Genomic DNA, 20,923 nt, shown 5'->3' with positions numbered 1-20,923 from the left:
GGGCACCCAGCTGGAGGGGGGAGGAATGAGGGGGTCCATCAGCCCAGATGCAGGGACTCCTAGAGGACCTCCACAGCCTGGGCCCCCCCTGCTGGCCCGCTGGGTCTCCAGGGGGCGTGCCCAGGCCCAGTGCAGAGCAGAGCTGACGGTGCTGGCTGAATCTTGCCCAGAAGCCAGTGAGAATTCAGCAAGCTAATAACATCATTTTGAGGAACAATTCTGACCGGTGTCTTTGAGTACCTTGTAGACAGGTGGCCAGCCTCCCACCGAGCCCAGCTGGTTTGCCCAGGAAATGCTGGTGAGCGGTTTGTCAACCCGGCCAGCTCCTGTCTGGCTTAAAGGTCAAGTCTACACAGCAGCTCCAGGCTCAGCAGCTGTGGAGATGACCTGGCAGCTGATAAGGATGAGCCAGTGAAGGAGGTGGCTGCCACGAGCCTGGAGTGCCCACGGGTGACTTCCCACCCTCCCAGGTCAGATTCATTCCTCGTCTTTGTCCTGTGCTTTCTGACAAGGAGACGGATGGCAAAGCGTTTTTTCTGCCACCCCCCCATTCACCCCAAATGGCAGGTGTTCCTCAGCTCCTGCAGCTCAGTCCTCCCTTTCTCCAGTCCTGCAGCGTACGTTCGGACGACCACCGATGCAGGTCCCTCACACTCCTCTCTGCACTCACGAACTTGCAAGGCCACCTGGAGGCCAGCCTCACGCCACCCGGCACACAAGACGGCCTGAAGGGCTGCAGTCCCAGTGAATGGGAACTCACTTTCAGAAAGCAGCTGAAGCTATTGGAAGTTGTCCCTCCCGGGAGTCCACAGTGGTCTACTTCTGGGGCCACTCATGCATGCCACACAAGTGGGAGACATAGATGGAATTCCTGGCTTTGGACTGACCCAGCTCTGCCTGTTGTGGGTATTTGGGGAATGAACCAGCAGATGGAAGGTCTGCCTTCCAAATAAATAAATCCTAAAACAAACAGAGTAGGAGGTGTTCAAAGGTTAAGCCATTCGTTATGGTTACTTAGCTAGTATCAGTGGCTTTTTATTACTGATAGTCAGGCCGAGAGCTGAGTGTAGACCCAATCATGTGTTCACACTCGAAAGCAGATTCTGTGTCGCTGAAGCTGCACTTCCAGCGACTCTGAGGAGTCACGAGCACTCAAGAGTGCACAGCTGGTGAGAGAGCTCAGGAGCCACAGCACGGTCAGCACCTCAGAGGGCTCCCGAATCGCCCATGAGCGGGGCAGGTCTGAAGCTGGAAGGGTATTACAGGGGCTGTGAGTTTTCTCAGCAATGCCGGGGGTGCACCTGGCTACACACAGCTGGAGGAATATGTCCTTTGGACTCTGGAGGGAGGGAGGTAAAGCAGCAGGCAGCCCAGCAGCCCTCCTGCCACCTGGAGCCATCCCCTCGTTGGCTGCCTGATCAGTCAACAGAGCCTTCCTGTCTGTTCTCCCAGCACCCCCCGCAGCTCACGGCTCAGAGGCCTTGGCTAAGCCTTGTGACTACAATCTCCACAAAGCCAGCGAGTTCCTTTTGCTGATTCTGCTTTCCCTGTTGTCACCAAGAGCACAGCAATGTCTCCATTTTAATTATGTGCAACAATTCCATACAGCAGCTAGGCCCTCAAGAAATACCATTTATAAACCACACTGCTCCGGCTAAGCGCTCCTCTCCCCGCAGATTGCTGAATTGGAAAACAGAGTGCCCCACTTCTTTCCACCAGAGGCTGTTCTCACTCTCCACTTCCCGGCCCCTCCTACCGGCGAACAGGAAAGCACTCCAGCAAAACGGGGACAGAGATGTTTCCCTTCAGCCCTGAGGGTCCAGATTAGAGAAGCAGGACGAGCCCAGGGCCAGAGACCACAGCGAAAGCAGCTGGCGGAGTGGGTCTGAGGCCAGGTTCCAGAAGCAGTTCAAACTCCCCAGCAGCGGGGTCTGGGACAGCAAACCCAAGACCCCTCTGGCTGAGGCTGAGCCCAGGCGAAGGGAACAGCACCGCAGTGATGGGCACACACTCCACTCCACTCCACTGCACGGACTCAGGCAGGCGCCCTCCATGCTCCGGCGGCCTTGATGGCTCCTCCCAGGGACACAGCTGGTGCTGCTGTGGCTTCCTCCGTGTAACTAAAACAAGGGTCCCAGGAAAACGCCAGCGGAGGGCCCACCCCTCGGCAGCAGGCAACCACTGCGCCTGCCCAGGGAGCAGCAGAGAGGCGGCCAGGGAGATGCCAGGGGGGGTTTAATTTACATAGCAGCCACCTGGGCCCGGTCAGAGCAGGGACCAGGGGAACTCTAACCCCAGAGGGCAGCCCCAACCCTTCCCCAGGGAGACCAGTCCTCCACGCCATACAGCGGGCACTCCAGTCAACAGGAGAGCGATTTGGGGGTAAGGCTGCCCCACTGGGGGAAGTCCATGGCCTGGAGTTGGTTGCCTCGGTGGTGACCCAGGGGTCTGGGGTACCAGTCCATGTCCTGGGCACGGTCCTCAGCCTGGCGGCTCTAGAGGAAACCCTCCCGGCGGAACTGTTCCTGGAGGAGGGCTCGGTACTGGTCAAACCCCCCTTCGACCCGGGTGACGCCGCCTCCTTCGCACACCCACAATTCCCGGCACACCAGCCGGATGAAGCGCTCGTTGTGGGACACCAGAATCACGCCACCCTGAAAGACAGCAGAGCAGGAGGCGCTCAGGGGACAGAAGGGGCGCCGCGGCCTGGGGCAGCGGTCAGTGCAAAGGCACACTCACCCTGAAGCTGTTGAGCGCGCGGCCCAGAGCCTCGATCGTCTCCATGTCCAGGTGGTTGGTGGGCTCGTCCAGAATGTAGAAGTTGGGGCTGGAAGACAGAAGCCGGCAAGGAGTGCAGTTGGGGGGTTGAAGGGGTAGGAGAGAATGAACTCTTCGGGTACAGAGGGGAGAGGGCCGCTTCCTGCTGCACAAGAAGAGGAAGCAGGAGGGCAAGAGCGCTGGAAAATGAGACCTCACCAGGGCATGGTCATCTGCGCAAAGGCCACCCGGCTCTTCTGGCCCCCAGACAAGCTGGCAACAGGGCGCATGGCCAGTTCTCCAGAGATGCCGTACCGGCCCAGCTGGTGGCGATACTCCTCCTCAGGCCGCCCTGCAAAAGGGGCCCCATCGGGTGGGTTCTTGGCCCAGCTCCCTCCCTGACCCTCCAGCCCTGCCCACGTCTGGTGGTGGGTGTTGTGGGGCAACGGGTTAAGCTGTTGTTGGGACACCTGCATCCAGTACTGGAGCACTGGTTCTGGCTTCCTGCTAATGCACCTGCGAAGGCAGCAGACGGCGGCCCAAGTACTTGGGCCCTTGCCACGCACACAGGAGACCTGGATGGGATTCTTGACTGCTGGCTTCAGCCTAGTGCAGCCTTGGCTATTGCTGTCATTTGGGGAGGGGAATGAACCATCAGAAGGAAGATTTGTCTCCTCCCTGTCACTCCTTCAAGTATATAACTAAATAAATCTTTAAAAACACAAACAAGTGCCCACGTCCTGACATCTACTCTTGGGGTCTGTGGGGGGCTAGGAGTAGCTGTTCTGTATCCACCCAAGGCAGGCCACGCTGCAGGGCCTGCTCTGGCTGTCTTGCCTCAACTCAGGTCCGTAACGCACCTGGAAATTTGCGCGCCAGCAGTTCCACAGCACTGACGTTCAGGTCCAGCTGCTCCACGTGGTGCTGGCTGAAATAACCAATCTTCAGATTCCTACAGACAGAAATGAAGGCGAAAGGGCATGGAAAGCAACGACCACGAAGGTCTGTAGGCAGCATCCGCAGGCAGGCAGGGAGGCTGACCTGTGAGCGTGTCTGATGCCTCGGACGGGTGCCAGGTCCCCCATGAGCAGCTTCAGCATGGTGGACTTCCCAGCTCCATTCTCCCCAACCTGCGGAAACGCGAGCTGCTGGAGTACGCGTGTGCGCACCACAGAAGGGACCGATGCGAGACGGTGTCCCGGCCTGTCCCAATGACCGCCTCAACAAGCAACATCACAGTTTCAAGGAACTGTGCAGAAACGAAGTAAAGCCAGAAAGGGAACCAATACCCGAGTACCTGCTAAGTGCTGGGGACTGACTGCTCCCAACAACCAAGCGAGGCAGACGTCATGTCCATTTAAGGATGAGGGAGCTGCCTGGTAACTGAGCTAGGAAACAGCAGTCAGGATGCGCAGTCTGACCCTCAAGGCCAGGCCACACCCTTGAAGCCCCACGGTTTAAAGAACTCAGACCTGAGAGCAGTAAGAGGAGGTACAGCTCTAAGAATCCATCAAGTGCTGCACGACCAGGCTCAGCGTCTCTGAAGGGCACCGGCAACAGCGACACACGGAGTCCTCAGCCCAGGCCCTGGCTTCTCCCACCCCTACACAGACCCTCCCTCTGTGGCCTGCGGGTCTGGGCCAAGCCGTACCGACGAAGGCTGGGGTAGCAGAGCTCCAGCTCACGGGGCGGGGACACAGCAAACGTACCACACAGATGCGGGACTCGAGATCAGCAGAGACGGAGAGACGGCTGAAGACGACGTGCTTAGGGTCGTAGTAGAAATCCACCTCATCTAGCTGCAGGATCGGCGGGGAGAACTTTTCAAACCCGTCAGGAAACCTGCAGGAGGCGGGGGTGAGGGCCGTGGAGGTGGCCGGGAACAAGAGCTTCCCACCGGTCCCTCGGGCCCAGCACTCACTTCATCACGACCTCTGACTCCTTGTCCACGGGTTTCAGCTCCGGTCTGAGGGGAGAGATGGGTGCACAAACTTACGACTTTAAAAACCACCACTGGGGCCAGTGCTGCAGCACAGTGGTTAAGCTGCAGCCTGTGCTGCTGGCATTCTATATCAAAGCCCTGGTTTGAGTCCCAGCTGTTCCGTTTCTGAGCCAGCTCCCTGCTAACGAGCCTGGGAAAGCAGCGGAGGGTGGCCCAAGTGCTTTAGCTCTGCTGCTTTCCCAGAGGGGTGGATCGGAAGTGGAGCAGCCGAGACTCGAACAGGTGCCCATGTGGGATGCTAGTACTGCAGGCTGCGGCTTAACCTGCTGTGCCACAGTGCTAGCCTCGTGTCACTCAGCTTTTCAAATAAGTAAATCCTTAAAAAGATTAAAAATAAATATCTGTTCTTCTTGCACAACAGCACCTGCACAGAGAAAACTCAGAAAAGGCTTACGCTCCCACCACACATAACCCATGGAGAAGGACGTTTTTCTAGTCCACTGCACTCTGCCAAACATGAGTGTCCTCATTCAGGGTGGACCACGTGTATACTCCCCCGTCACAAAGCTCTCAGCCTTATGATTTTAAGCTCCATTCACTTCAAGATTAAATCCCTGACGCCCAATATCATTAGTCATTAAGGAAGTGCAAATCAAAGCCACAACAAACTATCACTTCTCATCCACTAGAACAGTTAGCGGCACGGATATGGAGAAACTGGAGATTTCCTACGTTGCTGGAAGGAATGTGAACCACTGCGGCTCCTTTAGAAAATACTCTGACCCTTCCTCAAAAAGCTAAATGTAGAATTACCAAGTAATCCAGAAAACCCACTAGTGGGTATGCACTCCAGCAAATAAAAGCATATGTCCACATAAAAACTTTTACACAAAGGTTCATAATGGCATTATTCATAATAAGCAAAATGGAGGCAAGCCCCTGATAAGTTACTGAACGAAATGTGCCTACACACACATGGAATATTATTTAGCCATAAAAAGTAAATGAAGTACTAATCCATGCTACAACACAACATGGATGAACTTTGAGAACATGATGCTAAGTGAAAGAAATCGGGTACAAAGGGCTATATGTTTATGACTCCGTTTAAATGAAATGTCCAGAGTAAGCAAACAGCGACAGGAAGCAGATCCGTGGTTGCCCAGGCAAGATGAACTCTGCAAGAGCAATACAGAACGTCCGCTCTCCTGCAGGAGAAGGCAAAGGTGGCTTCTGGCAAACGGAGGCCTAGTGTGGGAGGGCGAGGGCTGGCTTGCAAAATGAGGGAAGAGACAAGGACATGACGATCAGGGCCCAGCTGGGAACACCGTACTCACAGCTTCTCCAGCATCTTGAGTTTACTCTGCACTTGAGAGGCCCTGTTGGCGTTGTAGCGAAAGCGATCAATGAAAACCTGTGGGGGAGGGAGGTAGGAGTAGCGCGGGCACTGGTCAGGCTCTCTCACTACCCCCAACTCCTGACATGCACGCTGTGGGAGCCCCACACACCTGGATGTGCTGGCGGTACTGCTGCTGGGCCTCGTACTCCCGCTGCTGGTTGAGCAGCCGCTCCTGCTTGCTCTTGATGAAGGTCTCGAAGTCCCCGCGGTAACCGTCTAACCTCTGGCTGTGCAGGTGGATGATGTCTGTGGCGATGGCGTTCAGGAAGTTGCGGTCGTGGGAGACGACTAGGATTGTGGAGGGCCACGTCTGAGGGGGTTACAGGATGGCAGGCCCAGTTTGGGAGGGCAGTCAGTTCCCATAACCCACACCAGCACACCTGCCCGGAACCCACACCAGGGTCTGGAGGCCCTCACCTGCAAGTAGTTCTCCAGCCATAGGATGGCCCTCACATCCAACATGTTTGTGGGTTCTGGAGAAGAAGTGGGGAGCACACCCTTGTGACTGAGGGGCTAGAGAACTAGGAACCTGCACGCTACCACCCTTCCTCATCCCAAAGTCAGGAGCATCCATTTCAGGCTCACCATCTAACAGCAGAAGATCCGGCCTAGGAAAAAGAACACATGGCATAAGGTCGTATGCAGGTCAGGGACTCAAATGCCACCTCTCAAAGAGCCAAGGCCCATCGTCCACAGGGCTCCATACACAGGGCCCAGGAGACTCACCTAGCAAACAGGGCCCGGGCTAGGGCCAGTCTCATCCTCCAGCCACCCGAGAACTCCCTAAAGAAAGAGCCACGTCAGGGGTGGGTGTTCATCAGGGCAGGGCCAACGGCGCTCAAGAGTCAGGAATGGCAAGAGCCACTCACCGGGTGGGCTGCTGCTGCATTTTAGGAGTGAAGCCGAGCCCAGCAAGAATGACCGATGCCCTAGAAGTGAAGACATCGGAGAACCCCGCTGGAACAACTCACAGAAGGGGAAAGTCAAACTGGAAGGCAGGGAAACTTTTAAATACCTGGCAGGTGCCTTGTCTGCCTCAATCTCTTCCAGTTTAGCATAGATTTCTGCCAGCTGTGCAGCTTCAGAGCCTTCCGCCCTGCAAGGGAGGGGAAGAAACAATCGGCCTGAGTGTAGGCAGTCCAGCAGGATGTCCCCCTGCACCCTGCACAGCTGCAAGGCGGGCAACTAGCCACCTTGTCGCCGGGACAGGAACAGAAGACAGGAAGAACCTGCACAAAGTAGCAGGGGCAAGAGCATTTTGGGAAGAACAGAGCATTGGGAGGGAAGGGGAGAGGGCAGCACTGTGATACAATGGGTTAAGCTGTTGTCTGTGACACCAGCCTCCCATATGAGTGCCGATTCCAGTTCTAGCTGCTCCACTTCTGATCCAGCTCCCTGCTAATGTGCCTGAGAAAGCAGCAGAAGATGGCCCAAGTGCTTGGGAGACCTAGATGGAGTTCCAGGCTCCTGCTTTGGCCTGGCCTGGCCCTGCCTGTTATGGCTATTCGGGGAATGAACCAGCAGCTGGAAAATCTGTCTCTGCCCTCCTTGCTCTCTAACTCTGCTTCTCAAAAAAATGAATCAATCTCTAAAGAAAAAAAAAAAAAAAAAAAAAAGAACAAACACCAGCGTCCCATCCGGTGGTGGCAAGTGGCAAGTCCCGAGCTCTGCGTGGCCAGGTGACTGCCGGGGCTCTCACCTGCCAGCTGCGATCTGGCTGCTGAGCTCCTGCTCGCGCCGCAGCAGGTCCTCCCGCACGCTGTCACTCTCCAGCACGCTCTGCAGGGCAGGGGTGTCGTCTCCCGCAACCTCCTGCTCTACGTGCAGCAGGGAAATGTGGGCTGGAACCCGCAGGCTCCGGGTGGCCAGCATCTTCAGCAGGGTTGTCTTCCCCAGACCATTCCGCCCCACCAGCCCATAGCGGCGGCCCCACGCCAGGTTCACGTCGGCTCCAGCCAGCAGTACCCTGCAGGGGTGGTAGAAAGGAGACCAGCTGGTTTCGGGGCGCTGTGTGTAGCTCCGTTTCACCTCTGCAAAGTCTCCTGTAATTGGAAAAGGAGACGAATGCCACCCTCACTACCATCCCCCTCACCTATCACCAAAAGACACGTCGAAGTTCTCGATCCGCACGTCGTAGGACTTGTTCTTGCCGGAGGACTCCAGCCGGCTCTCCTTCCTGCTGCCCGCCTGGCTGGCCGACGCCTCTTCCAGGACTCTTAGAAGGGAGAGAACAGGACGTTCAGCGCCTCCAGCCACCGCTCGCCCCGTGGCGCTGGCTCTGCTCCCCGCACTCACGGAGGGCCGCAGGTCTTGAGGGCATCCTTCTCTGAGCGCTTCTCCTGCTTCGCCTTCAGCCGTGCCTCCGCCTTCTCCAGCTTCTTCGCGTTTACCGTCTAAAGTTCCAAAGAAAACCACTTCACCCTAGGGTGCAGGCTCAGAACAGGGACCCCCAGAAGGAGCACTTCAGCTCAGCCGCGACAAACAGACTCAAGGACTAAGGCAAGAACAGCCGACCCCCACCTCCACCTCAGACACCGCCCCTCCTCCCCCCCTCCTCACCGAGGACTGCTCCCTCTTCAGCAGTCCTGGAAGTTTGGGGTCACAGTCTGTAACCAATACAAAAAAAAAAAAAAAAAAAGCAGTCACTCATCTCCCAGAAAGATGGGAGACTAAGGTTCGGAGTGATTAACATGAACCAGGGACACAAACACAAAAGCCTTACCATACTGGGGATGGGGGCTACCATCCTCCCCACCCCCAAGACAATAAACCCCACTGGTGTAGGCACACAAGCAACTCTTCTGATAAGGTCAAGCAGTTAGTAAGTTGCAAAGCTGGGAGGTGAAATCAAGTTAGGCTGCTCCAGGCCACAGACTTCCTTACCCTACCCAGGCGCGGAGACCCCTCCACGCCCTTTCCCTTCATGCTGGCCTCAGTACAACCAAGTTCGTGAGAGACAAGTCTGGCAGCTCGAGCTGCAGGGGGCAGGTGGCTGGAGCAACAAGTTCAACTTCCCCTCACGCTCACCGTAGTTCTCCGTTATCTTTGACAACTGGATGGGGGTATCCAGTCGCACCTGGCTGTTTCCTTGACTCTGTGGCTCGGCGCTAGGTGGGTAGGGATGGAAAGTGCGGAGTTAGGAACTGAGGGAAAGGCCCTACGGCCCCCGCAATCCCCGCCGCCCCGATCCCGACACGTACAGGCGCAGAGTGTTGTACATGCGCTGGCACACGGCCCTGATGCCCGCGTCATCCTTGCTGTCCCCGGACACCTCCTGCAACAGTTCCCCCACAGCTTCCACCAGGTCATCCACAGACTCGAAATCCGCGCTGCCGCTGTGCAGGACGCCTGGGCCGGGCGTGGCAGGACGAGCAGGACACCGGGCAAGGTGGACACACAAGCAGTTTCAGTCCCCGAATCGCGGCCCCCAGTCGGGGCTCCAGACCCAACCGGCCTTCGGGACAAGAGGTCACGCGGAGAAGAGGCCTGGCAGCGGTCCCCAGCACTGCCCTCCCATAGTCTTTCCCCCTGAGCTCCACTCGGGCCTCCCCAGCCCCTTGATTCGGTTCAGCTCACCCGTCACGTAGTCGAAGACCTGTCCGTCAATTTCCGGGAACTCGCTCCGCAAGATCTCGGCGCAAGTCGCCATGTTCCAGCAGGAATCCCGTACGCGCAATCGCCTTGAGACCTCGGCGTAGACCCGCCCCCTACCCGTCCCCGAAAGCTCGCCCCTATTCCCAAAGCGCATGCGTAGCAGCGACGTACGACAGAAGCGGCGTGCGCGGAACCCACGGGTGGGTTGAGCTGGCCCGGACGAACCGTGCGCAAGCGCAGCTCAGAGTCTGCGCCGGAGCTGCCCTCAGCGCCTGCGCGACGCTTGTTCGGCTGAGGGATGAGCCACATGTGCCGTTCTCGCTGCCTTCTGGGAGGCGCAGAGCCGGAGGCGAGGGGTGGGGCGGGACAGGCGCGCGCGGGGGTTATCAGGGCTCGAGGCTTCGCCGGAGCTCCGGCTGGTGGGCGCCTCCCGAGAAGGGCGGCTGATAAGGATGTAGCTTTGCTCGGTTTTATGTGCTCCCGCGGGGCGCATCTGCCACTGCGTGCCTGGACGGACCCGTTTTGTGAGCGTTGCTGACTCACGCTGCTTTCTGAACTCAGAAGCCCCCGGCTCCGTTCCGTGCGTCCGCCGGTGTGGTCCGGGGCCTCAGGCCCTGGAGTTTGCGTCAGCCGGCTGGCCAGCACCCCCAGTCCTTTCCCACGGCCTCAGGGTTCAGCCGACCCTTGCGAACCTTGCCCATTCAGTTCTTCACCGCCCCAGGGCGCAACTTCCCCCACCGCCGAAGGGCGGAAAACCAGATCACAGCCCGGATAAGCTCACTGGTACTTAGTCCCTAGCTGCGTCCCATCCCAGGGCTGAGTTCTCTGCACCCAAGCCTCAGTTAAATTACAGGGAAAGGCTGTTTACTTTCAAGGATTCCCTCAGGTAAAAAGCGAGGGATTTTCCCCCAAAATGAGGCTACTGCGTTGTATTTAATGTCAATATTGAGACCTGGCTTTAAAACTATGACCCAACATTACATAATTACCCGTTTGGATTAACCACTGCCCAAACCCTGTGTTAACTGAGCCTCTAGATCAAATAACCATTTTATAGGAAATAAAGGTAAAGGGGGATATATTGGCAGGAGACCCAACAGGCAAATTCTGATGGGGAAACTACAGAACTCGTTTCTTTAAAAACTGCAAGAGTGGAGGCAAAGGTAGGAGTGTAAAACGTTTCAGATGGGTTAACCAACCACAGTGGACCCTGTTTGGATCCAGATGGATGTTGTGGAAATTTTGACAGGATATCTGGATTAAATGAGCACAGATCGGATGTGATACTAGGAATTGGCCGTGAGTTAATCATTGTTGAAATTGGATGATGGTATATGAGGGTGCACTGTGTTACCCTACTTTTGAAATGTTCTCAAATTTTGTTTAAGAAAGCCGGAAGGGAAATTGTGAAGGCAAAATCAACTCTTATCTTCCCTAATACACTGGCAGGATATGGGCAGTTCCTTCAGAGACTTGCTCACCACATAGCTCTGTGGAATGGTGACAGTATCCAGGAAGTTTCCTGAGAAGCAGGGGGAGTCCCCAGTGGTGTCCCCCACCCCCTCCAGAATCCAATCTTTCCTTACCCTCCGCCCACCAAGGCACCAAAGCCTGGGGAAACTGGCAAGGCTGGAATTAAGTGGGGTCTCTCAGGAAGGCTGCAGGGTCAAAAGTTAACCTTGCTTATCTATGCTAATTAAATAATACCTGACTCAGAGTTAGGGACCTGGGGGTAGCATGGTCTTGAGACTATTTTCTGTTGGAGAAACCAGAAGACCTAGGCTTCCACAGGCCCAGGAGAGGCCTATCCATTGGGAACAAAAGGGGGGAAGAGCTTTGAGAGCCTACAGAATAGAAAATTCAAAATTGTACTCAAAGCATGCAGTATGAGAAATCCCACCAGCTCCCCTCCCATGTCAACACTTGGCCAACTCCGCTCTACAGAGTTTATTGGGTTTATAACTGGACGAAGTCACACGTGTACAAAATGAAGCTCACACTATCCCAAAGCAGAGTAGGGACTGAGGGCTGGGAATCCGTTACTGGCCTTTGGGGGAGCTCCGAGGTGAGGGGCAGCCAACCCTCCCACTCCAGAGGTGTGGCCACAGGGGTTGGGAGGAGAGAGGGCCCACCTGGCTTTGGTCACAGAACTCAGAGCCTGGCACTCAGGCCAGGACAGACGGACGGATGGAAGAGCAAGAGCCCCAGAAACCACCCTGCCCAGGGAGCCCAGGGACTGCTCCACCTGTCCAGCTCACATGTGGTTGGTCCAGACCTAGACTCGGGGGCTGGTGCAAAGGGAAGGCAGCAAAGCAGGAGGGAGGGAGGAGACACTGATGTGTGGTGGCCGGGGGCATCCGGACCCATGGCAGAGGGTGGGCAGGGGAGTGGGCTAGCTGCCACAGGCAACTAGCAGCGGGTCTCGTAAATGCCGCTGCGGCCAATGTAGCGCACCCATTTGATGACGTCGTGGTCGCTGTAGTTCAGCTTCGGTTCAAACACCTTCAAGTAGCGCACCTTGAGGCCAGAAGGCGCAAATGGCACCTGCGCAGGTAAGTTCCAGTTAGGAATGTGGCCTTCCTCTCACTGCTGCTCTCCTCTGGGAAGCTCCATAGCCCTGCCTTCCCTCCCTCATCTCTGTTATAGGTATGGAAATGAGTGGATCTTGAAAGCCGGGGGAAACCAGGGGTGAGGAGCCCTCATGAAGTACTGAAGAAGAAAGTGTATCCCAAGAGTAACTAGCAGGCATTTTGGGTTTGAAGTCAGGCCTGTGATAACTTGAATCAATTCCTTTAGTCAGCAGGAGACAGTGACCAAAGAACTGCTTTAGAACACACTTCCGCTGCTCCGTGTTAACAACTTCAAGGCAAAGTCAGCTCACTAGCCTGTCTATAGGTAAAGCTGGTGTCTTACCTGGCATTCAGATGATCAAAATTTTCCCAAAAGAATTGTTTTACAAGCTAAGAGAAGTCAGATTTTTCTCAGTTCAATAACATTTTCTATTAAGAGGTTTGAAGGCAGAAGAAGTAGGTTTATGAATTAGTCACTTCCTCTTCCTAGGCCTCAGTTTCCTCAGCCCTAAGGCACAGAGGTAGATCAGAATGATTTCCAAGATCTGGAGCTGACACTGTGGCATGGTGGGTTAAAGCTGCCACCCGTGATGCGAGCATCCTAGACTGAAGTGCCAGCTGTTCCACTTCTAATCCAGCTTCCTGCTAATGTGCCTGCGAAGGCAGCACATGACGGGCCAACTACTTGGTCCCCTGCCACCCATATGAGAGACTAGGATAGAGTTCTGGGTTCCTGGCTTTAACCTGGTCCAGATCTGGCTATCATAACCATTTGGAAAGTGAACCAGCAGATGGAAGCTATCTCACTCTGGATCCAAGCCCCACCTCCCCACCCACCTCTCTCTGGCACACTACTTTTCAAATAAACAAACAAGTCTTTCCCAGCACACCTTGCCATGGCTGTAGGTCCCTCTTCTGCCATACCTCAAAATTCATGGAAATAGGAGGTCGGGCCCATTTTTTCTTGTCATTGGTGGGCAGAAGCTCAATCTCTGCGCTGATCTGCGATTCCTTCATGCCTGCCATGCGCTTGATCCTGGGAACACAGAGATGATGGGCAGCAAGTGCCCGTGGTAGCTTGGAAGAATTTCAAGGGCGGTTATTCATTTCAAGCAGGAAGAGAGTCTAGGAGCTTGCGGAAGGACCCTGAGAGCCACTATGGAACCTTGCATCTGTTTACTCCTTTAGCACTATGGCTGCAGTTCCTGCTTAAATACACGTGTATGATATCCTTTGCTCTGTTTCACAGAGAGATGACAGGGGCAAGTGGAGAAACGTTAAAGCATCTTGAAAAGTGCATGCACAACCAAGTGTAGGCATGGGATACACAACGGATGCAAGGGCCGACAGCACAAGCAGAGGCTCCTGGGACGCAAGTAGGCACACTTTTCACCCTCCCCCACACACACTGGAGAGGACGAGAGGCAAAACCTAACAAGAGAGTACACTGTGGCATCTCGATCCCTGCTGGGACCTCATGAAGACTCACTTCCATACGATGGCGTTCTCACTGGCCTTATACTTGGCCTTCCCCTTCATGCAGATCACCTGCACACCACTTGTGTTCAGTGGGGTTGGAATCCGCACCTGAAAGGGATGTATCTGTCAGGGAGCTGGATCAGGCCTTGACATTAGCTGCCTTTATTCCTGGAGCCAAGTTCTTCCTCCTCCCCAAGCTCCCTGCCCTCACCTCAATTTTCTGAGCCAGCAGTGAGGGCTTGAAGTTGGACTTGATGACCACCTTTACCTCCAGTTTGGTGCGTCCCACTTCCCGTACCAGCGGAATCACCCGAAAAGGAAGGATGATGTCCTTGGTGGTGCGATACCTTTGGGGAGGGGGATCAAGGTTGGCACCAGAGAGCTGTTCCCTTCCCTCCTTGTCCCCACTCTGTCAGGAGCACCCCAGTGGCACCTCATGAGCTCAAACTCTCCATCTGGTGGGATGAAGCTGATGCTGCGTTCAGAGTCAAACTTGCTGAGTCGCACACACTGGTGGAAGGTGCAGTCATCAATGGCAATTGATTGCTTCCCGCTGTAGTTGGGGCAAAAGAAATCTCATTGGCCCAGGAGAGTGGCAGTTGTCATGCTGGGGAACCACCCAAGGCTGACACCACAGACTACGGAAGCCCAAATGCAGCTTCCTGCCTGAGTTTGGAATGAGTGGGAGCTTTGCATGCCCTTCCCCTCAAGATGCTGCTGCTCAGGACTCGGGTGTTTCAGGCACACCAGGCAGAGGCATCAGCAGGTGCAAGCTCGGTCCTGAAGACCCACCAAAGGGCTTGTCCTCTGACGAGAGCAGGGTAGACAAACCCCTCATCTCTCATTGCTCTTAGAACTGGTGTCAAGAGCAACTAGCCAAGCACACCCTTGGGAAGACAGTAGGATTACAACAGAAATGAAGTTGAGAAAGAACTCCCCCAGACCCCACTGAGCCCTCTAAGGCCTGCCCTTTCCCACTGCTCCCCTGAATCAGACACCTCTTGCTTGTTTCATCAGCTGTGCCTTTGCCTTGCTTTTCAATTACAATCTTGTCATTCATCCCAAACTTGCACTCGGGCATGCCACTCAGGTAGCTCTTCATCACCACCCGGCCGGACACATGGGCACTCAGCACCTGCCCTGGTGACCAAACAGATAAATGGGAGCAGCTGAGTCAAACAGGCAGGCTCTGCATCCTGCCCTGGCCCCTCCTCTGGCTGTCCCATAAGAGGGCCCTCACCCTGTGGGGACATCAGTAGGTTCACACTCTCCAGCACATCCAAGAAGAGCTCATTCCGGCGATACTTGATGCCTTCTCGCCGCCAGCCGATCTGCCCAGTCACCTGGCTGGTGATCTGGGACTGTTCTTCTTTTGTCTAAGTGGAGGCAGAGATGCAGCAGAGGTTTCACTCCTCTCTCCTTTTAATCCTCCTGTCTGGGTCCCCACTGCAGCCTCATCCCTCCTCCCTTCTAGTCTCCACCTGCTGCATGGTGCAAGGCCTGCAGAAACAGCGCAAAGCTGCAAGGGTGGACATACAGGACGGCTTACCTGATGCTGTAGGCCGCAGGACCAACAAGGCGCCCACACGAAGCCGCAGGAGAGGCAGAAAAGAAGGAGAAGGCCATGAGGCCTGGATCCTAGAAGCAGGCCCAGCATGCTCCTCTAGACAGCCCACCCCTGCCCCCAGTGCAGGAAGAAACTGCTTGAGATGCATTCCCGGTAACAGAGATGCTGAGTCAGCTGCTCCTGCCTGGGCGGTGGGGAGAGCCACATGGACAAAAGAGGACTACAGTCATGGCAGGAGGCTCAAGCCAGTACTTCCTGTCAAGGGCGGACTCATGAGTCAGCTCGGACAAGGCTGGGGCCAGCTGGCATGAAGGGAAGTTGGGTTCCACCCCAACAGTGGTTGTACAATGTGAGTACCTGACTCTTGATGCCCTGCTGGGTAATGAAGGTTTTCAGAGCGCCTGTCTCAGAGTTCTGTGGGTAGCCAAAGTCCAGGATCTCTGCAAAAGGAAGGGAATCATAAGGCCCTGGACAGAGCTGAAGGTGCCTTCATTCTAGTCCCTCCCCTGGCCTGGACACGTCTGGCCAGCAAAGCTGGCAAAGACCCTGGAGAATCATTCACAGCATCCTCCCTTCAGCTTTGCAGCATTTACCCTGGGTTCTGTGCTTTGTAAGAAAACAGGACAGTGTTTGATTTTTTTCAAGTAAAGAAATCAGCAGAAGTGTCACGTGCCCAGTGGGTCAGAGGTCAAAAGGCTGAGACCTTGTTTTCTTTAGAAAACAGATGATGGGAAAGTGGGAGGGCTCATGTGCAGAGCACACCTTTCAGAAAACAGAGGTAGCAGTGCACCCCAAGGGGCCTGTAACACCTCGCCCTTTCCCAGGCTCCAAAGCAGCTGCCAAGATGGAGAGAGAGCTGGGAGGAGGTGAACGAAGGTGCAAACCACCAAGGAAGGAAGAGAATACGGGAGGTCCAGGCACGGAAGCCAGAGTCACGTTCCAGCTGAAACTTCCCCAGCCCCCACCTGCTGGCCTACTTCTGTGTTCCACTTCAGGGCAGCCTTTAGGCCTGGATTTGAACTGGCCTAATCCCAGCCCGAGAGAGCAGACACTCCAGAAAGTTCAGCATGCACCGCAGCTTCCACCCAGCTCCCGCTACCAGGCTGGGCCCAGTCGGGTTCATCCCCACCCTAGGCCCACAGCCCCACTGGCCTTACCATCCAGCAGCTCGTATATGAGCACAAAATTGTTCTTGATGTTTTCTTCGCTGATCTTGCCAAAGTAGGCAGCCATTACGTCACACATCTTATAGAGGAATTCGAAGACCATGGCAGCGTTGACATTCTGCTTGGTGACAGCTGCCAGCCAGATGTTGGAACGCTTAACATGGAAGAAGCTGGTGCGAGCAATGTTGGTGACGGGGCTGCGCACCTGCTGCCGGGCGTGGATAACATTGACCCGGAAGGCGTCCACTGCATTCCTCCTGAGGGGAAAGGGTGCACAGGACTGCTCAGGCAAACCTCAGGGACCAACCACAGCTGCTGAGAGCCCCACCCTCCTCACAGCTGAAGTCTGTCACACAGTCTATAGCCAATGCCTACACCAGCAGGGAACCAGTGGGGCACAGGAGGTGGCCTGAGCTGGGCCAAAGACCATGAGAAACAGGGAAGTGAAGAGGCAGTGCAGGAAGGCAGACGTAAGCTTAATAAACTAAAGCTCTTCAGATTGGGCAGCCATGTCCCTGACTGCTAGGCCTGCTTCCAATTTCCTACCTATAACCAGCTGCCACCTCTAGCGTCCTGGTAAGTTCCAGGACAAGAGAGAATGAGAGAATGAGAGCCTGCTTCTTCTCTAGTCCTCCCACTAGCAGCCCCTGCAGTGGGCAAAGCTGACGCCTCTAGAAGTTACACAAAGCGTGAGTTTGGAGAAGGCTCTGCCCTTCTGCGGGAGAAGTACCATGGGACCATGGAGCTGTGCCACCCGTTCTTGTCTGGGATCCAACTCCAGGACAAGTTCAAGGAATGAAGGACTACAGGGGTGGGGGTGGGGTGGGCAAGGTCCCCCACCCACCTGTACCTGGGCAGCAGCTTGACAGGCCCCTTACCTATTGCTACGGCAGCCAATGAGATGGGATGAGAGAAATGACGCCAGCAAGAAGAGGAGAGTGACAGCAACGAGAGAGAGGGTTAGACACACGACACACTGGGAGGACGGCACACACCATGAGGTGGCAGCAGACAAGACAGGCAAGGGATAAGAGCACAGCAAGGCATGCAAGGTAGTGTGTGACCTTGCCCCGGCTTGGCCAGGTCCAGCCAGCCAGGTCACACAGGCCAGGTGTTGCCCCCAAGTCTAGCTCATGCCGTGCCACCAGGTAAGGGGCAAACAGCCACAAAGGCCAGGCCAGCCCATCAGCCAGGGAGCCAAGAAGCCGGGCACTGCTACAGGCCCATTTTCCTGACTATTTATCTCAAGCTCTTTGAGGAAGTCCCTGCTCTCAAGGTAGCAGGAACAAGAGGAGCATAATCTCATCAGAGCTGCTGAGGTGGGGAGAGGGCCCCTCAGCCAGGAAGGAACAGTGCCATGCAGGGTGGGGCAGAATGAGAAGTAAGGCTGTGGCACCGAGGTTCTAAGGGTCCCAGGACATGGAGCGGCTCAGAGTCTTCCCTTATGGACCAGAAAGGACAGCATGGCCTCCCTGCCCTTCCCGCAATGGCCTGGAAGTGCCTCAAGTTTGCTCACAACCTCTCTTCCAGAGGAACCGAAAGCAGCTGAATCAGCAGCCTGACACCTCCTAAGAAAGGGAGTGGGAGAGGAGTCGGCAGCCTAGAGAGGCTTTCAAGAGAATCCAGTGCAGGCGCTCAGCATGAGAGCTTTTGAGAGCAAGACGCAGAAGGATTAGTACCTGCAGCCTGGTCACTAACTCCACTTCCCTAAGGGAGGAATCTGCCTGCCTGGGAGACGGCACTCATCTCCTACAACCAGGCTCGTAACCAGGGGAAATGGGAGGAGGAAGGGCTACGGGAGCCACGCCACTGCTCAGGTCCCACTTAGTGGCCGGCAAGCTGGATGTCAGACCTGCTGGGACCCGGGCTATAGCAGCTGAGCTTCCAGGATGCAGTGAGGGGACAGAGTGGCCCAAGTCAAGCCTCTGGATGGCACACACCTGGTCCTGCATGCTGGGGCTGGAGGGCTGCGGTGGCAGGGGCACAGCTGGCTCAGCCAGGGCACTCACCCGATGTCATCTCGGTAGACCCGGGAGATGAGCACCTCCCCCTTGTGATTATAGATGAATAAGCCTCCGATCATGGCGGCAGCTCAGTCTCGGCGGCCCATCGCTCTGAGAACAGACCTAGGACAGGCAGGGGTGGGGCGAGGGAAGACCTCAGGAGCCTGGCCAACAGCCCCTGTGGGGCTGCACAGATCACTGGCTTGCTTTTTTTCCTGACTCAACCCTCTAGCAAGTGACCCTGTGGCCCTCCCAGGCACGCCCCTCCCCTCAGCAAGGCTCCAGTTCCTGTTTATTCCACTGTAGATGGGGGAAAACCAGGAGAGACTAGGGCCCAGGAGTCTAAGGCCATTGACCCTCCCTTTTCTGGGGCTGAGCCAGAGTAGCTCCCACCTCCCCCTCCACAGCGCTGAGCTCAGCAAGGGTCCTTTCCAACCCCCTCTAGTACAGACTCTCACTGGGGCTAATGCCAGTGAGTCACTGAGAAGGCCCGCCTGCGGCTGCAGGAATGACTGGCTGGCGGTAGCAATCACTCCAGCTGGTTCCGGCCTGAGGCACCCTCTCTCAGGCTCCTTCCAGCCTTCGGGAAGGCAGCAGGGGCTGAATCCTCAGAAGCCTAAACATTCCAGGAAAGGCTGTGCAGGGTGGGGGTGGGAGGAGAGAAAGAAGGCCTCAGGCCCTGACAAGGACCTGGGAGTGTGGCTCCAACTTCTCCCAGGCAATCAGATAAGCAGGCAAAGAACAGAGGAGAAAGGTGCTGGCAGACTACCGCCAATGACCCAAGCTATTATTTCTGACACCCCCTCTTTCAAAAGGCCCCAGAGTGCAATAAAAATAAGGACTGGGCAGGTGGAATGGGTTCCTAGATCCTTCCAGCTGGAACTGTGATTCCAGATGCACCAAGTAGCTCCCTTCTGGCCAGAGCACCTACAAGCAAGAGGCAAGCATGTCGGAATGCCCGAATTATCCAAACTATGTAGGTCAAACTAATAGAGACTGTTGGAGAAAAGGGGTTAATTTGGTTCTAGATTTCCTGGATCAGCCCTGGTATTAATTTCACAGGGAGTCGGTCAGCAGAATTTAATAAACGGGAAAATAAAGCCTTTTACTGTGAGATCAAGGTCTCCCAGGCCAGTGAGTTGTCTCCAAAGGTGCCGACAACGCCATCCCTCAGGCCGGTTGAGGCTAGGGAAAGAAATGCAAAATGGAGGTAGAGCCCTGGGCATAGACCAAGGCCATAGGTATCAAGTTGTAGGTAGCTCAGGGCGCCACAGAACCAGAGGTGGGGCCCTGGACTCCACGGCACATTTCACTGAAGGAAAAGACTGGTGGCAGCAGCCAGCGGCTACTCAGGTGAACCTGCAGCAGCCCCGGTGGGGGCATCTAAAAGAGAGCGTTTCCAGCACGGAAAAGGTCAGGGTGACGGCGTGGGGGAGGGAGAGCCGGGAGGGAAGAGTGACAGCGGTGAAGAGGGAAAGCTGGGGGAGACGGAGCCTGCTTTGGGGTTCATGTGCAGAGGCCTGAAGGAGTGGTGGGGCTTTTCGCCCCAAGGAAGCGACATCGCGGGAAGACATGGTGCCACCGAGTTGTCACTGAGCTGAGTGGACGGGGTGCTGCCCAGTGTGAGACCTGTCACAGTCCAAGGAGAAGACACAGGGGTCCGTGCCCCGGGAGACGGGGCAGCTGTCCCTACGCCGAGGCGGCGGCGCCGAAAGCTTCGGGGGGTTGTCACGATCCCAGCGAGGAGGCCCGCGCGGCGGCCCTGCTGCGGGGGGATTCCAGGGAGTCTCCCCCATCACGAGAGGCGCCCGGCGGTTCAGGTGGAGGGCGCCGCTCCCCGCCCTTCCTGCAACCGCGTCCCGGGCGCCCCCGCCCCGCCGTCAGCTCCCTCCCGGGTCTGAAGGCTGAGGCCACTCCCGGGTGTGGGCAGCTTTCTACCCCGCGCAGGGAAGGGCAACGCTGGGAGGCGGGGTGGGCGACCCACGGCATCGTCCCCCACCCCGAAATGCCAAGTCCCCCGCTCACCTGGCGTCCGCGGCCCGAGGGCTCGGCCGGCCCGGCCACTCTTCGGATCCCAAGATGTCCGCCCGCCCCCTGCTCGCCTGCCCGCTGCCTCGGCTTTCACCGCAGTGCCGCGGCCCCGCCCCGGCCTCGGCTGCGCGTGCGCGCTCTCCTCCGCCTCTTGCGTAGACTACAAATCCCGTCAGGCTCCTCACCGGCGATTTTAAACGCCGACAGGTTTCGAAAGACTACAACTACCGATTGCCTTTGAGACCGCCCCCCGTCTTGGGGCGGGTGTGTATGGCCGAGGGGTGGGGGGATGGAGGGGTGGGGTTGGGAAGCGTGGCCTTAGCCTTCCCAACAAATCCCGGCACGTGCGGCTCCACCCACTTCATTTCCTCACTGAGCATTCTGGGGATTGTAGTCTTTGTTGTCCCCCGGTCCT

At 56.3% G+C, this 20,923-nt stretch overlaps 2 protein-coding genes across 4 annotated transcripts; both read right to left on the bottom strand.

Annotated features, from left to right (window-relative positions):
- Window positions 1-1,562: 1,562 nt before the first annotated feature.
- On the bottom strand, window positions 1,563-9,772 carry ABCF3 (ATP binding cassette subfamily F member 3). Of its 2 annotated transcripts, XR_016233200.1 has the most exons (22): window positions 9,675-9,772; window positions 9,299-9,446; window positions 9,126-9,205; window positions 8,658-8,704; window positions 8,394-8,491; window positions 8,191-8,313; window positions 7,798-8,064; window positions 7,114-7,194; window positions 6,968-7,027; window positions 6,825-6,881; window positions 6,684-6,706; window positions 6,516-6,571; window positions 6,208-6,408; window positions 6,037-6,113; window positions 4,679-4,723; window positions 4,467-4,599; window positions 4,055-4,145; window positions 3,799-3,887; window positions 3,618-3,709; window positions 2,977-3,109; window positions 2,740-2,827; window positions 1,563-2,654 (listed from the first exon to the last, which is right to left on the bottom strand). XR_016233200.1 is itself a non-coding variant. In XM_002716485.6 (21 exons), exons 1-21 carry the CDS (start codon window positions 9,745-9,747, stop codon window positions 2,496-2,498), a joined length of 2,130 nt encoding a protein of 709 aa, XP_002716531.5. In that variant the 5' UTR covers window positions 9,748-9,772; the 3' UTR covers window positions 1,563-2,495. The 2 variants fall into 2 exon arrangements, 1 of the variants encoding a protein (XP_002716531.5); XM_002716485.6 differs by lacking the exon at window positions 4,055-4,145.
- Window positions 9,773-11,624: 1,852 nt separating this feature from the next.
- Window positions 11,625-20,608, bottom strand: AP2M1 (adaptor related protein complex 2 subunit mu 1). 2 transcript variants are annotated; one of them, XM_051818877.2, is made up of 12 exons: window positions 20,503-20,608; window positions 19,587-19,662; window positions 18,484-18,600; window positions 16,466-16,731; window positions 15,666-15,748; window positions 14,982-15,117; window positions 14,740-14,881; window positions 14,175-14,294; window positions 13,953-14,088; window positions 13,752-13,849; window positions 13,187-13,298; window positions 11,625-12,236 (listed from the first exon to the last, which is right to left on the bottom strand). In XM_051818877.2, exons 3-12 carry the CDS (start codon window positions 18,555-18,557, stop codon window positions 12,102-12,104), a joined length of 1,302 nt encoding a protein of 433 aa, XP_051674837.1. In that variant the 5' UTR covers window positions 18,558-18,600; window positions 19,587-19,662; window positions 20,503-20,608; the 3' UTR covers window positions 11,625-12,101. The 2 variants fall into 2 exon arrangements, with proteins under 2 accessions (XP_051674837.1, XP_008264842.1); XM_008266620.5 differs by lacking the exon at window positions 19,587-19,662.
- Window positions 20,609-20,923: the final 315 nt, after the last annotated feature.

Source organism: Oryctolagus cuniculus, chromosome 4 (genome assembly GCF_051225735.1).
Source record: "Oryctolagus cuniculus isolate XC-2025 breed Fujian yellow rabbit chromosome 4, ASM5122573v1, whole genome shotgun sequence".
Taxonomy (NCBI): Eukaryota; Metazoa; Chordata; class Mammalia; order Lagomorpha; family Leporidae; genus Oryctolagus; species Oryctolagus cuniculus.
The sequence above is the reverse complement of the archived record's forward strand: the minus strand, read 5'-3'. Positions and strand labels throughout refer to the sequence as shown.

Coding starts and splice junctions, on each gene's coding strand:
- ABCF3 (XM_002716485.6), bottom strand. CDS start 9,747: ATGGCGACTTGCGCCGAGATCTTGCGGAGCGAGTTCCCGGAAATTGAC. Junction 9,447..9,674: donor GGTCTTCGACTACGTGACGG/GTGAGCTGAACC, acceptor CGCCCGGCCCAG/GCGTCCTGCACAGCGGCAGC. Junction 3,710..3,798: donor GGCATCAGACACGCTCACAG/GTCAGCCTCCCT, acceptor TTCTGTCTGTAG/GAATCTGAAGATTGGTTATT.
- AP2M1 (XM_051818877.2), bottom strand. CDS start 18,557: ATGATCGGAGGCTTATTCATCTATAATCACAAGGGGGAGGTGCTCATC. Junction 14,089..14,174: donor GGAGAGTTTGAGCTCATGAG/GTGCCACTGGGG, acceptor CCCTCCCCAAAG/GTATCGCACCACCAAGGACA. Junction 13,299..13,751: donor GAGAACGCCATCGTATGGAA/GTGAGTCTTCAT, acceptor CTGTGTTCCCAG/GATCAAGCGCATGGCAGGCA.